This window comes from Myotis yumanensis, unplaced genomic scaffold (assembly GCF_028538775.1).
Source record: "Myotis yumanensis isolate MYYU_CA2020_CCGP unplaced genomic scaffold, mMyoYum1.0.hap1 SCAF_9, whole genome shotgun sequence".
Lineage (NCBI taxonomy): Eukaryota > Metazoa > Chordata > Mammalia > Chiroptera > Vespertilionidae > Myotis > Myotis yumanensis.
Genome location: NW_027223760.1, coordinates 29,815,078 through 29,829,462, shown reverse-complemented (window position 1 = coordinate 29,829,462; position 14,385 = coordinate 29,815,078). Strand labels below are relative to the sequence as shown.

General features: G+C 50.2%; 1 protein-coding gene across 2 annotated transcripts in view; it reads left to right on the top strand.

Moving 5' to 3' along the window:
• CREB3L2 (cAMP responsive element binding protein 3 like 2) overlaps positions 1-14,146 on the top strand; it is a 110,758-nt gene extending 96,612 nt beyond the window's left edge. For both annotated transcript variants that reach the window (XM_070423980.1, XM_070423981.1), the window contains exons 9-12: positions 5,622-5,721; positions 5,961-6,087; positions 6,428-6,644; positions 8,633-14,146. In XM_070423980.1, coding sequence (XP_070280081.1) covers positions 5,622-5,721; positions 5,961-6,087; positions 6,428-6,644; positions 8,633-8,708 — 520 coding nt within the window. In that variant the 3' untranslated portion in view covers positions 8,709-14,146. The remainder of the gene's footprint in view (positions 1-5,621; positions 5,722-5,960; positions 6,088-6,427; positions 6,645-8,632) is intronic.
• Positions 14,147-14,385: the final 239 nt, after the last annotated feature.

The following is a 14,385-nucleotide window of genomic DNA, read 5'->3' as shown; positions in this document are numbered from 1 at the left end:
CTTAATTTTTCTCTGTGACCTTCATACTATATAGTCTTCTCTGTCCAATGCTATTTTTCTTGTTCTTTAAAAGTATATCTATGAAGAGGGCCTGGTCTGAAGCTGTCAGCACAGCAAGTAATTGGGAACCACCAGTTCATTCTTCTTCCCCTGTCTTGGTTTCTGACTCCAGTGGGAAATTAGGTACTTGAATGTTCAAAGTATAATGTGCAATAACGTTACGACTGTTCTCTCTCTGTAAATTAAGGAAGCAGAAGAAAACAAAATTAAACCAAATACAAAGAAAACACATGAGTCTGTTGATACATTTCCCACTTATTATAAGATTGTGTCTCACACTGTCGCTACTTTTGAAGGTTTTGCCCAGTTTCCTTTGATACGCCCCCCAAAGATACAGGGTGATGCTTTATTTTGGGCAAGACTGGCAGCTTCTCTCAACTGCTCTTTTGCAAGGAACTGTATGAGGACAGCCTCTAGGCTTATTTTTACATCTCACCACAGGACAAAAATCCCCATTTTCAGTTTGCGTGTGGGACACTCCGATTTAACAAGTCGTGTGAAATCTCTTGGCCCAGATAAACGATTGCTAAGAGTACTCCTTTCTCTAAATTAAGACCTTACTCCCAGAAGCCCACGAATTCATTAAGCCATAATTAGCCATGATCACTGATGATGTAGAATATAGTGATCCAGGAGAAGTTATATTGAGCTTTGGACGCACTTTTGGGTCTGCCCTCTGGTTCATTTTATAGCTTTTTGTTTTAAAATAGTTCTTTCATTCATCTGGTGGCTGCCGTTTCTCTACCTAGCCCTTCCTGAAGCAGGGTCACAGTGTTACCTGTGCTGGTTGTGGCCCTGTCCCGGGGACTTCTGGGAGAGTACCGCCCATCCCGGAGCACGCCATTTCGGAGTGCCCAGGCGTTCCCGTGAAGAAGCCTGGCTTCGTCTGTCACCGTGGAGAGACACTGAAGCACTCTTCAAAGGGGTGCTGCTTCAGCACACCCAGGGTCCCCCAGAAGGGGTTCTCTCGCCACTCTGTCAGCTGATGAAGTCTAACTTCGACCAGCGGCCTAAACTTGGGACTTACGTAGTTACCAGATGAAAGGCACAGAGCAGTGGCACTGAGATCTAAGCTCAGGTTCCTTTGCTGTGGGAGCCTATCCCCCTCCCACCCCCATAGTGACTGTATCAGCTTAGCCATCCTCAAGCCATCACATCAGCTCTTTGGGGGGCCACGGAGAGATGGTCGTCTAGTTTCTGTTTCCATAAACGAAGCCCAGGTTTGAGTTCCAGATGCCTGAGGCAGGGTGTGGAGCACCCGGGAGTCTTCCCTGCCTCTTGCATCTTATCTTGGTCTCTCCAGAGAAGTGCCTCGAAGTGTGTCGTGTGCCCTTATTGTTTGTATTTGTGTCATGGCCACTGGAACTTGGTTAGTACATGTCTCCTTGCCACAGGCTGGGCTTTACTGTGGCTCTTCCAGGTGCGGCTTGGTCCGTGTTGATAGGAACCTTCTGTTCTCTATCGGTGGGCTTATCTCTTGGTTGGGCTCTTGTTGATATGATATTAATATCACTGGATTTAAGAAAAATCTATTTAGCTAAATAAGTATTTTGGAGGCTAATTGTATGAGGTTCTAGATTGGGGTACCAAGTTGTTGGAAGCACACAGGGTGTGGAGTCAGGTTTTGGTTTCCGTCTTAGGTCTTCCATTCACTAGTTCTGTGTCTTTGAGACAATTACCTGGTATCTCAGCCTGTGAAGTTTCCAGAACTCCATCGCTGTTGAGCTGTTGATTTTCTCTCCTTATGACAAAAATGAGTGTTATATGAATGGATATGAATTTCCTTGACTTTATCAGACCACACAAGTCTATCTAGATTTTCCGGGTGGGTGAGCTAACTCACTTTCCTTGAGGGGCGGGTGGGGGGGTACCACTCCCAGCTGCTGATGGGTGTGGCCTTCGCAGCCCATCACTTCCACTATCGGTCCAGGTCACCTTCACCAGTCCCAGTGAGAAGCAGCAGCAAACAGCCGTTATAAGTCACTGTTGCTCTCCAACAAAATTTCAAACTAAAGTATCTCTTTTAAACCACGTGTTTGCTCATCTTAAAGAATTGGATTATAAACTGCCGGAAGCCAGGGACCACTAACCACCCATTCTCGCTGGCAGTGGATTCAGAGTGTAATTATCTTTGAGTCTGCAGAGGATGTGCGGCGGGTGCCAAGAAGGGGCAACCCAAACCGTGGGCAGGCGCCTTCTCTGCTTGCCCAGCCAGCCTGAGACGGTCCTTCTCCCAAACCCGCAGCATGTGGCCCAGGCATCATGCCACTGGGGTTCAGGCATATCTGGCCTGTGAGCGGTCTGTTTGTAGGAGGGACGGTGGAGACTCTTCCTTCTAGGGAAGGGAGTACCAGGCCTCACGATCTCAGCCAGAAATGGAAAGAGAAGAGTGACTTCAAGGATTGGATAGACTTGGTTTCCTTGGTGGTTCACATTCTAAAGTCTGGGCAGGAGCAGGGGATGGGCAGGGGGGAGGGTGGGAAGGTTGCAGGTGATTAGGGCCAATTGGTAAAAACAGAAATGGTGGTCTCACTTTAAAAACACCTTAAGACTTTAGAGCAAAGTAAACGGCTTTGGCACCACTGGGAAAGCTGCTATCTTACAGAGGCCTGGATGGAGAAACGTCCCCCACTGTGCGCAGAGCACAGCTGAATTTGGGCACCTCGGCTGCTAGCAGGAGAGCCTGTGGGGCGGAGGTGCCCAGCAAAGGTGGCAGCCGTCACTCATAGATGTGGCTCTTCAGCAGGCAGCCCAGGAAACAGGGAGGCCCCTTGCCATAGTTTAGCTGGCAACAACCACCTTATTACCTGGTGCCGCAGAGGTGTTAGAATACAAAAAAAAAGGGGAGAGGTTTGTGCACGTGGCCCACCCAGGTCTTTTCTGTGTACTCACCTGTCTGTGTGCCCCAGGACTTCCAGAAAACATCAGAGAGAACCCAGCGGGGCTTTGGGGGTGGTACAGATGGTGGTTACTAGCATGCGTGCTCCTGCTGGCCCCAGCTCAGCTCTGCAAACCAGAGTTCGCCAGGAAGTGGGTGTGCAGTCGGTCACTCAGCTCTCAATTTAGAAAAGGCAACCGCGCAGGGGAAAGAGTGGAGTGCTCTTGGGAGGTGCCGGGAGAAGAGAGAAAAAGTGCGATGAGGAAAAATACTTGCTGTGTCATGTGATCGTTTGGTTGCAGATGTTTTCTTTTTTCCAGCCTTATCGAGGTATAGTTACCACATAAAATTGTAAGATATTTAAAGAGCACAATGTGATGATTTGATAAACATATACATTGTGAAAGGAATTCCCACACTGTGTTAATGCATCTAATACCTCACATATTTACCTTTTTATTTTTAACTAGAGGCCCGGTGCATGAAATTCATGCACAGGTAGGGTCCCTAGGCCTGGCTGGCAATCAGGGCTGATCTTTGGGGCAACCAGTGGGGCAATGGGGGAGGGGGGGCGGCTGGCACCCGCCTTGGCTGGCCTAGGGCCTGTGGGGTGGGGGCAGCTCCTGCATTGAGCGTCTGCCCCCTGATGGTCAGTGTTCGTCATAGCAACCAGTCCACCACTCATTCCACTGTTTGGTTGATTTGCTTATTAGGCTTTTATTATATAGGATATTTTGGTGAGAACATTTAAGTTTTACTCTCATAGCAAATTTCAATTATACAATACAGTGTTATCACTATAGCCACCATGCTAGACATTAGATCTTACACCTTATTAATCTTACAGCTGGTAGTTTGTACCCTTTTACCAACCTCTCCCTGTTCTCTCCTCCTCCTAGCCCCAGCAACCACTTTTCACTTTTCTACTCTGTTTTTCTGAGTTTGACTTTTTTTTGGGGGGGGGGGGGGTGGATTTCACATATTCCTGGTATTTGTCTTTCTCCGCCTAGCTTATTTCACTTAGCACAGTGCCCTCCAAGGTCATTTATATTGTCACAAACGACAAGATTTCTTTAAGTAGAATTTAAGGCAATCATGCTATCAGTATTTCTCAGCTGTGAGTAACGTACAGAACACTTTCAATGACTGAATCAGGTCTCAACTATATGTGATTATATTTCTAGATAACCACAAAGCAACAAATTTACAACTAAGACCTTAAAAATCTCCATTTAAGAAAATTTCAATTAATGATATTAATTAATGGGATGGAAGACTTTGTTTTGCTTGAGTTAAAATCATGGCACAGGGTAAAAATACAGTGTCGTTGGGACCGCACACAGGTGTTTGGGTTCAGCAAGCCTCCCCTGCATGTGCTCAGGGTGGCTCCCATCTGCCCCCACTCTTAGCCATCTAACTGCTGAAAGCAGTATTGTCCTATAGCCAGCCCGTCCTTAACTGGTTTACACCCAGGAGACACCTTTCATTGGCACCTGCCGGGGAGAAGCTGCAGCCCCAGGTCCACCTGCCTGCCCTTCAGGCCCCTGGACGTTATTCAGGAGATAGACGGCACCGAGGGGCACTTACCCGCGCGAGCCCGGCTCCTGCGAACGAGTGGTGGGTTAGTGTGTCCCAGTGAACTCGCCTGGCGTTCTAAAGTCACATTACAGAGTGAAACCCTTTGAGACTCAAGGAAAAGCATCTGCTTGTAAAATCTTCCCACTTTGCCTTGTGCGTTGGGCTTGGGAAGAGGGGAAGAGCTCATGCAAAATTCAGCTCCGAGACTCTGATTCAGGAGAGTGTGCCGTAAACTCCTCGCCTGCGGCGTGCCGTGTGCAGGGTTTGCCAGGAATTTCCCCACCTGCTCTCGCTGTGATCTGAAGGTACTCAGAGCAGAACAGGCTATTCTCATCCAAGCCCTCCCCTTTTAAGATGATGCACAGTCCAGTTTCAGGGGCAGGGCGACTCCTTTTGCTCCTGCTCTCCGTCTCTTCCGAGAGAAAGATCAGAGCCAGAGTCTGGCTGGTTCCTAGTGCCTGCTCTGAGCTGCCCGACTCTTTCATGTTGTGGCTTCACCTTTGCCTGTGGCGGTGCCCTGAGCCTCCAGAGACCTCGGGCTGCAGGGCCCGGCTGTGTGCCTCCCGGCCATCCTTGTTTGCCGTCCTTCTCTCTTTCTTCAAGTCTCCACCGAGTGCGGCTCTGTGAGAGAGGTGTCATCGCCAATCATGGCCGCCACCTCTGCTCACTGCTCCCAGGTTCTCTGCTGGGCATTTTCCTCCGCTCTTTGCTTTTCTCCTTCCTCACGCCTCTTCGGTGTTTCTCTTCTTTGGGCAAATGAGTTCCCTGTGTCACCTGCACCAGCTGGTCAGAACGGTCTTTCCGCTTTTCCCCCCAGTGGCTGACCGACGAGTCCTGACATGTCAGGGATGATTTGGGGTGTTCACCTCTTAGAACAGCACCAGAACTGGGCAGCGGTGGAAGCGACTGATTTTGATCCCCAGGGGGCTCCGTAGCACCGGCCCTGGTAGGCACTGGTGTCCCCTGTTCTCCGTGGGCGACTGTCCTGCTCTCTCTCCTCAAATTCAGACACGAAGTCACGGCACCTGCCCTGGAGCTGGGGCCCGACCCCCCACAGCCTGTGTCATCTCCGAGACGCCTCATGGTTCTGTTCATTTACACGCAGGGCTCTCCTCCAGCAGCTGCAGAAGCTGCAGACTCTGGTGATGGGCAAGGTTTCTCGCACCTGCAAGTTGGCCGGCACGCAGACGGGCACCTGCCTCATGGTGAGTTTCCCGAAGGGACTCGCCCTAACCGCCCCGCCCGCTCCCCAGTCTCCATCTCTGCCCAGCCTGCCGCGCCCAGGGGCCGTGGGGTCGGTGGAACCGCACAGCTCGCTCCCGGTCCGGTCCGCCTGCTGGCCGGTGGGGGGAGGCTTTCTCCCCGGGCCTCCCGGGGCAGGGGGTGGAAAGGTGTGCTCGGTGGGCCTTGGAGTCGACCGCTCCGTGTTGTCCCTCGCCTGCAGGTGGTTGTGCTCTGCTTTGCCGTGGCGTTCGGCAGCTTCTTCCAGGGCTATGGGCCCTATCCTTCTGCCACCAAGATGGCCCTGCCCAGCCAGCATTCCATGCCGGAGCGGTACACAGCCTCCGTGGGTAAGGCCGCACTCAGCACGCGGGGAGGGTCTCCGTTTCATTCCTCTGGAGCTTTCTGGAAGCTCACCTTTCTGAAGGGAGTCTTATGTGAACGTTTGATTTTGAAAACGTGATGAAAGTGTAGCTTCTCCAAAGGTTCCTCCTTGTGCCCCCCGCCCTCCCCCCTCGCCCCCCGGGGCTGAGGCACCGCTGGGAATTTTGTAGAACTCAGCGGAGCCCACTTTACAAACTACTGCTCACGACTATGTTCCCTGGCAAATTGTCAGCTGCCCCAGCCCGGGGGGATGTGCTGTGCCCTCGTGGTGTCTCCCTAACACCCGGTGCTTTGCTTTGTCCTCAGTGAGATCCAGGAACCTGCTCATCTACGAGGAGCATTCTCCCCTGGAGGAGCCGTCCAGCCCCGCCTCGGCGGGGGAGCTTGGCCGCTGGGACAGAGGCTCCTCCCTGCTCAGGGCGTCGGGGCTGGAGTCCAGGCCGGACGTGGATCTTCCCCATTTCATTATCTCGAACGAGAGCAGCCTGGAGAAGTCAGTGCTGTGGGAGCTCCAGCAGCACCTGTGAGTCCGCGGACACAGACCGCTCTCCTCCGCTGCGCCGGTCAGGGTCAGGGGTCAGCAGCCTGCACTGCGGGCGGAGACTCTCACAGGCCTAGTCAGTCCTGCTTTTTCAGGACCGATTTCCAGGCCCGGGGACTCTGGAGGGTGTACTATTTGCCAGTAGCTGCCTTTAGTAGAGATGGGAAAAGACCCCCCTGTCTGCTCTGTCATTGGCAGCAATGGTTTCAGGATGTGGGGAAAGGGCTTGCCCCACTTCCTCACTCTCTCATCGCCCCCTCAAAGCCGCATGAGTAAACACACAGTCAGTCCCAGAAGGATGCTTGCCGTGCAAATGCAGCCTAAGACACCTTCTCTAGCTTCCAGCTAACATACATGCTATGCTATATGTCAGTATGTAGTTTTATCATTTATATGTAAGTGAACATGCACGAGTTGTAATTACATATTTCTGTTGAGGGCACCGTTGAAGAGACACTGTGCATGTTCGTGCTTCCGTATTGAAAGCAGCACATTTGGCTCCGGTTCTCCATGAGTTGTTGCCCTCAGTCACGGAGAAACGTCCCTTTGTAAACATAAAGGCTTACGTGGGTGCCAGGTGTTGTTGTGTGAGGGGAGGTGCCTGGGATGGCAGACGGCACAGGAGGGGGTCTGCGTGCACACTCCCGCTCCGGTCGTGTGGTGTGGTTGGGGATGGAGCTGAATGGCCTCATGGCCTCTGCCCCGGGCCTCCCAGAAATGCCGCTATTCCAATGGAAGCGGGAGAGATTCCGTTTCTAATTCTTCAGCTCTGCCCCCATAATGCTGTGGGAAGGTTCCTGATGACATATACCTTCACAGGTTTACATCACACCTGCATATTGAACGTGTCCTGGCACTTAACCATTTTAAGCACTAAGCAAATATGATACATAAATCTCATTAATTACTTTAAGAGGTTATTATTATTCCACTATAGAGAAATTGTAGGGCTATGGAGACTCAACTGCTTGAGTATTTGGTTCATGACACAAGTCGCCTCCCCTCTCAGCTCAGCTATCCAGGCCCCATTGAAATGTGCTTGTTTGGGATGTCTCCGGGGCACTGGACCTGCCTGTTCCTCCTCCGAGTGCCTAGGACTCTCCAGGCTGTTACACAATCCTTATATAATAAAGAGCTAATATGCTAATTAGACTGGGCAGCAGAATGACCTGACGAAATGACCAGTGGGTGCGGGGGCGGGGCCACGGGGCTGTGAGGCACCCAGGGCTGCAAGGGCGAGTCCCTTGCACGAATTTCGTGCATCAGGCCTCTAGTTTAATAATAATGTAGTTATTTTCTGTTGTATTTTTATTATTATTTCCAGTTACTTATTTGGAAGCTCTAGGGCAGGGGTGGGCAAACTTTTTGACTCGAGGGCCACAATAGGTTCTTAAACTGGACCGGAGGGCCGGAACAAAAGCATAGATGGAGTGTTTGTGTGAACTAATATAAATTCAAAGTAAACATCATTACATAAAAGGGTACGGTCTTTTTTTTTTTTTTTTTTTTTTTAGTTTTATTCATTTCAAACGGGCCGGATCCGGCCCACGGGCCGTAGTTTGCCCACGGTTTCTCTAGGGGGTCTTTATTGGGATTATTTGCTATGCTAGAACAGGGATCAGCTTTATCCTTCTGTTTTGTCCTTCCCAGGGTCTAGCCATCCTCAGTCAATACAATACTTTAAAGGACCCTCAATAAATGCAGCCCTTTAAAGCAGTGTACAACAGATCAGTCTGAAACCGCCATCTCTAGTCTCTGGGCTGGGGTACCTCCCCTTGGGTGGGGATGGGGGAAGGTGGTGAAGAGGACAGTGGCCAGGCTGGTAATGGGAGGCTTTGGGAACAGAGTTGCTGCTGGGTGGGAAGGAACAAGGGCACGCTTGGGCCAGCCCACAACGTTGCAGTCAGGGAATTATCGTGTCTCCAACCCAGCGTGGCTGAGACTGCTTTTTCCTCTTGTTGCCTTCACAGGGTCGGCGCCAAACTGGAGGGGAACGAAACACTAAAAGTTGTCGAACTCGACAGGAGAGTGAACGCCACCTTCTGAGAGGCGGTCTCCACCGCCCTCTCTCTCTTGGCTCTGCTTTTACTTCCCCAAACCACCTTTGTTATAAGCTTTTCCTTTTTCCCACCCAACACGGATGAAGACATGGACGAGCAGTGGAGCAGTCGTGGCTTTGGCTGGGAGGACAGCCTGCGATTTCCACCTGCGGTGAGAGCCCTCCCCCTGCAGCCCCCAGGTCCTCCCTGCAAAGGGAGCCCGATCTCTCCCTCCCTTTCGCTTCCTGCCTTAGGAAATTACGTTAGGGTCAGGCGCGGGACAAGTGGGCTTGTTTCTACCAATCGGGCTGCAAATCTACAGCCTGGCTCTCACCTGGGGGTGTGACCACCTCTTTGAAGAAGATGACTCTTATTCATTGGAGACCCCACGCTCTGGCCATCAAGAGCCCAGGATGCCTGTTGGGATCTGGCGAAGCAGTGACTGATGTCCCGCCTCCCTCAGCCTGGTCTCCGGTGTGTCCGCCCCGTCAGCCCCGGAAGTGCCAGTGTGTCCAGTGAGCGCCCCGCCACTCTGCTCTGTCCAAGCCCGCCAGCCCTTGCCTGTGGTCCTCGCTCTGGACCAGGGCCCCTCACATTCTCAGGCCGCAAGTGCAATGCCTGAAGGAATCAGGCTTCTCTACTCCAGGCGAACCTGCCCGTCTTGTTGCTTGTAGGACTTCTCCATAACCTGTGTTCCCTCACCCATAGATCCGCCTCCTGGCTTCTCCTCCCCATTTGTAAATAGTATTTATTAGCTTGCGAGGCTTCCCGCTAGCAACCGCTGAAGAGATCCTCCCGCCAAGCCTGCCAAGTCTTGGGTTGGACTTGGGCGCTAGGAGGGCAGCCTAGGCTCTGGGATTCCCAGTCCTCCAGGCCCTGTTTCATTTCCTTTTCTTCTCTTTGTTCCTGGAGGCCTATCACTGTAGGTGGGAAATCCTTGTAAGCATGTTCTCCCTAAGATGAACTCCGAGGAAAGATGGCTTAAGCTTGTGATCTGTGGCCAGATGCATTGTTGTCCTGTGCCCAGAACAGAGCGGGGAAGGCCTGTCCCGACAACAGGCACGTCGGACAACCTTGCTAGCATGTCTCGCCACACCTGCTCCTGGCCCTCCTCCGCAGCTCCCCCTACCCCCACTTTTAACCCCCTCTTCTGCCTCAACACAGGGGTTGGGCCTGAGGTCTGCTCCTGGGGTCGGAGCAGGTGACATTGTTATCTACAGTCTTACCTTTTATAGTCAGGTTTGGCTACTTTGCAGCTCACCCAAAGAGACGTGACCCCCACAACCTACTTTATTATTATTTTTTTAATGATTAAAGTAACTTTTGTAGTTTTAAAAAAATCTCTCCTCTTTCATACAGATAAGACATGAAGTTGCCTTTTTATTGTATAATGTAGACAGTTTGCCTTAAGTGTTTTCCCCTAGCTTGTAAAGGAATTAGCTTACATTTTGTATTTTGTTTTTAGTAGAAGCTGAAGGGCCTTTAGCTTTAACTCCTCCCTCTCTCTCTCTCTCTCTCTCTCTCTCTCTCTCTCTCTTTCTCTCTCTTCCACATTGTCATTGGAACCTGTACTTAAGAGGATCAAGCCCACAGCTGGGCCTTTTCCCTATCCAGTACAGGATTTGGTGTCATTAACATTGGCCATCATATCTCATAAGCAGATCTGTTTGTCTGTCTGTCCAGGTACATCTGGGGCTCACTGTCAGGGACTCCTGTGTGTCCCTACTGTGATGGAGAGTGTTCCAGACCAGGAGATGGCCAAGTTCATCTTCTCTGCAGTGTGTGAATGCAGGGTCAGGACTGCAGTGGTCCTGGTGGCCCTGCCAGCCCTTCGCACAGTTCTCGCTGCCCTTTACACTGGCCAGGGAGGGCTGGGACCCTCTGGGCTGTGCCTCTGGCTCCAGCTTCTCTCTACTCCCTTCTCTCCTTTCCTTCTGCTCTGGATCCTCCGGGCCTGGCTGGTGTCTGGTAACCGTGGCCCACCACCTACCCATCCCTCTCTGTAAAATGTTGTGTAATGATCAGGCATAGGCAGCCTGGGGTGGGGGCAAGAAGTTAAAAAGGATTAACTCAGATAGTATTTGGATGATGCGAAAAGGAAGGTTCATAGTTAAGGGCAGAAGTGTGAAAATGGCTCAGCCTACCCACCTGTTGCACCAGCACCAGATGGGGCTTTTAAAGCTCCTAAACCAGCCAGCACGGGGCACCTGCTTGTGTGAGTGAGGAGGGCGACGGGAAGGGGCAGCACACTGGGAGCCTGTCCTTAGAGCCTCGAGGATTTCATTCTCTCCCTTGCCCACTCCCCCTTGATATCACTCTCTCCAGTGCATAGGTCATGTGTCATAGAGATATATCTTGAAACCTATGTGATCAGATTAACCAATATCACCCCAATAAATTTAATAAAAATAAATGCAAACAAATGGCTACACACTCCGCCCGAACTTCTGTCCAGCAGGGCATTCTCTCTGAGAAACCGTTCTTCTGATGAGAATCTGTCACTAGAGATGGGGGACATGAGCTGAGAGCTCAAATGGCCACTTTAAAGGGTTCCCAGAACTAATATTGCTGTTGTGTTGAGAAAAACCTCTGCCCTCCACTCCCTGCTTTGGGGAGTAAAGGAGATGAACCACGCTTTTAGGAGGATGTAAGGGGGTCAGGAGACAAGAGGAGTTGGACAGTAGTAGATGGGTCCCACATCATTCATGGATGTGCGCACGTTTCTGTCCCGGGTAAGCCCCGTTGTTTCCCCCACAGAGTGGTCCGCAGACTGGTCAGCCCTGGTGAGCCCTGGCGATTTCAAATAGTGACAAGCGCTGGCTTCCGAATTTCAGTTTTGGAGAACATGACACTGTTAGTGCAACCATAAAGCACAGAGTAAATACCTCGCTTATACAGATGTTAATTCTATTTCTCATCATGCAAGCAGCTTTTCCGCTTCCCTGTCTTTGATTCCCCCATTGAAGGAGATTGTTACAAACGATCAGAGAACAAGTCCCTGTTTCCTGGATGAGACCCCAGTGACTCACAGTCCCCAGCGTGGTTCTGGGAAGGAATCCCCGTGAAGTGTTGGGACCCCGGGCCTCATGCACATGCAGTGCACGTCTCACAGCTGAACTGCGTTGCTCCTTCAGGGCATCAGGTGAAGTGAGGTTCGACCCCGGTGCAGGCACAATGAGATGACCCGTTGGTTTATACCAATGGCTTTGATTTGGAGACCTAATTTGTGGATTGTAAAAGCAGCTTTTACATCAAGTTATTTACCAGCCAAGTATAAATACCACATTTTTTAATTCCTAAATCTCTCAGTGTAGCCTGGATGCCAAAAGAAGGCTGTTAATCTCATGTGCCCGTGGAATAGGAGTATTGATTGGTTCGTCTCTATTGAGGCAGTGAGTCGGAATCCAGAATTTTTTTCCCCAAGTGTTTTATGATGAACTGTCAGCACTTCAGGGCTCCTTCCTCCCATGTCCTCAGACCGAGCAAAACCATAAAGACTGGACCCGCCTCTCAGGGCCCGCTCCTCTGAACACAGCTGTCCCGTGAGCGTGCATTTGAGCCCGCTGCACAAAGAGACACCCTGAGAGGAGATGGACCGTCCACGCTGGCCTTGCCGACATGGGGAGGCTGGACATGGGGAGGAGGCTTGCGGCCTCCCCTGTCTGCCAGAAGGCACTCACTTGGTTCTGTTGAGCCCAGTCTTTGAGAACCTCTATTAGACACCAGCATGCCTGCTTGCAGGGCCAGCAGTCAGTGTGACTGTTAGCAGGTGGTGCCCCAGTGACAGGCATTTTATTTTAATGCTTTTCAGTGGAGACAATTAGGAAACATATGATAGGATCCTCCCCCCCCTCCCCCGCCTGCTGCTCACGAGGGCAGTATAGGAGAGAGCAGGGGGCTGTGAAATGGGGGCAGTGAAGGAGCCAGAGACAGATTTTAGATCTTTCTTTCTTTCTTTCTTTCTTTCATTCATTCATTCATTCATTCATCATTCCTTCCCTCCTGAGGAACAGAGCTGCATGAGGCCCTGGGGAGTGAGGGAGGCTAGGAAAGATCATTAATCAGTAGCTATTCAAACACACAAGTGCTAGGATTCTTATTCTCTCTCTCTCTCCCCCGCCCCCCACATTCCTTCCTTGTCTTAAGACACTCATTTGTGCCTTACATGTGCCTTATAGATGAGCCCAGGATTACTGAGGGCTCTCATCCTTGGGAGACTTTATTTATAGCCTTATAGTATTAGATTGAAGTGTGTGGGGGGAGAAATAACTTTTTCTAAAGGCTCAAAAATGGTTTCCTAAAAGTGAGCAATAATAAGATTTGTACATCAGGAGAAAAGAGGCAGAGTTATGTCCATTAGAAAATCCCATTTTGTAGAGGTGCAATTATATCTAAAAATGGCCAACTGGGATTAAAGGTATTATAAATCCACAGAGCAGGACATTTTCTCGATGCGAAGGAACCTGGCCCATTTGGGGATTAATGCACGATGCCTCCACGGCCAGAGGGTCAGCACTGAGCGCAGGCAGAATCCACGTGTTGTCTCCTTTGGTCATTTTGGGCGGCCTAGACTTCAGGAGTGCTTTCTTTTCTCTTGGATTCGAGAAGGAAGGGAAAAAATATTTCTTGAGCACTTATTAAGTGCTGGGTGCTATGCTAAATAAGCTTTAAGTCTTTTCATTTTATAGACAGAGAAACCAAGGGCAACTGCTTACTCTGAGCTGGATAAACAGCTGAGGGGTATTGGAAATGCAACAGTATGAGCAGATTCCGTGGTGTGAACACACTGTAAACGTGCAAGTTCTCTGGGCAGGACGCACAGCACTGTGCTGCACGGGCCCTGCTGAGCAAGTCCAGTTCCTTGCCTCATGCTGGCGCTGCCCTCCAGGTGGTCCTCGCCTGTCCTTTTCATCCAATCTTCTGCGAGTTCCAGCGCACGAGCTTGACATCCTAAAAACAAATAAAATGGGTTTCTCTGCTCCTGTCCTTTGTTCATCAGCTGGGAGAGAACATGAACTTTGAGCACCATGGACCTACAATGCTTAGAAAATCTCTCTTTCAGGTAAAACGCTTTATGAGTCTGTGGAAGACACCAGCATTCTGACAAATTGTGAGTGACCCTTTTTAAACAACACTGAGTAGACCCTGAACTGTATAGCTTTAATGTCTGTACTGACAGCTGGGCTTGCCTCTCGTCTGTAACAGGTTGTGTAGACCAGCGGTGTTTAAGTCTAAAGACATTGCAAGCCTATTATCTGTTGTATCGTGCTGTTCTTTTCAATGACTTTTTATTCTTTATCATAGCTAAGCAAATACCAAAAATATAAATGCTTTGTAACTTGTACTTAGTTTGGGGGAAAAAAAAAAAACACGAATTGAAATTGTTATGCTTTTGTATTTCCATTTCTTGCAAATAAAAATATTTTTTTTTTCTTAAATAGTAAATTGTTGTCCAGTCTCTAAAACCCCGGTAATCTGGTTTTAAGAGCAATTGTTTGGATGAGCGTGGACTTGCATATGTGTGCCTACCCATACTTTTCTGCTGATCTAGTTGAGCTGAAAGAAGCCTGGAACCAGCATTTTGAATGGGGTCTAGTGCTAAATCCAAGTCTCGGTTGGAGGCATATGGAGAAATGCAATTGTTTTCTCAGCCAGCCACGGGAAGAAAAACAGGATTCTCTAGA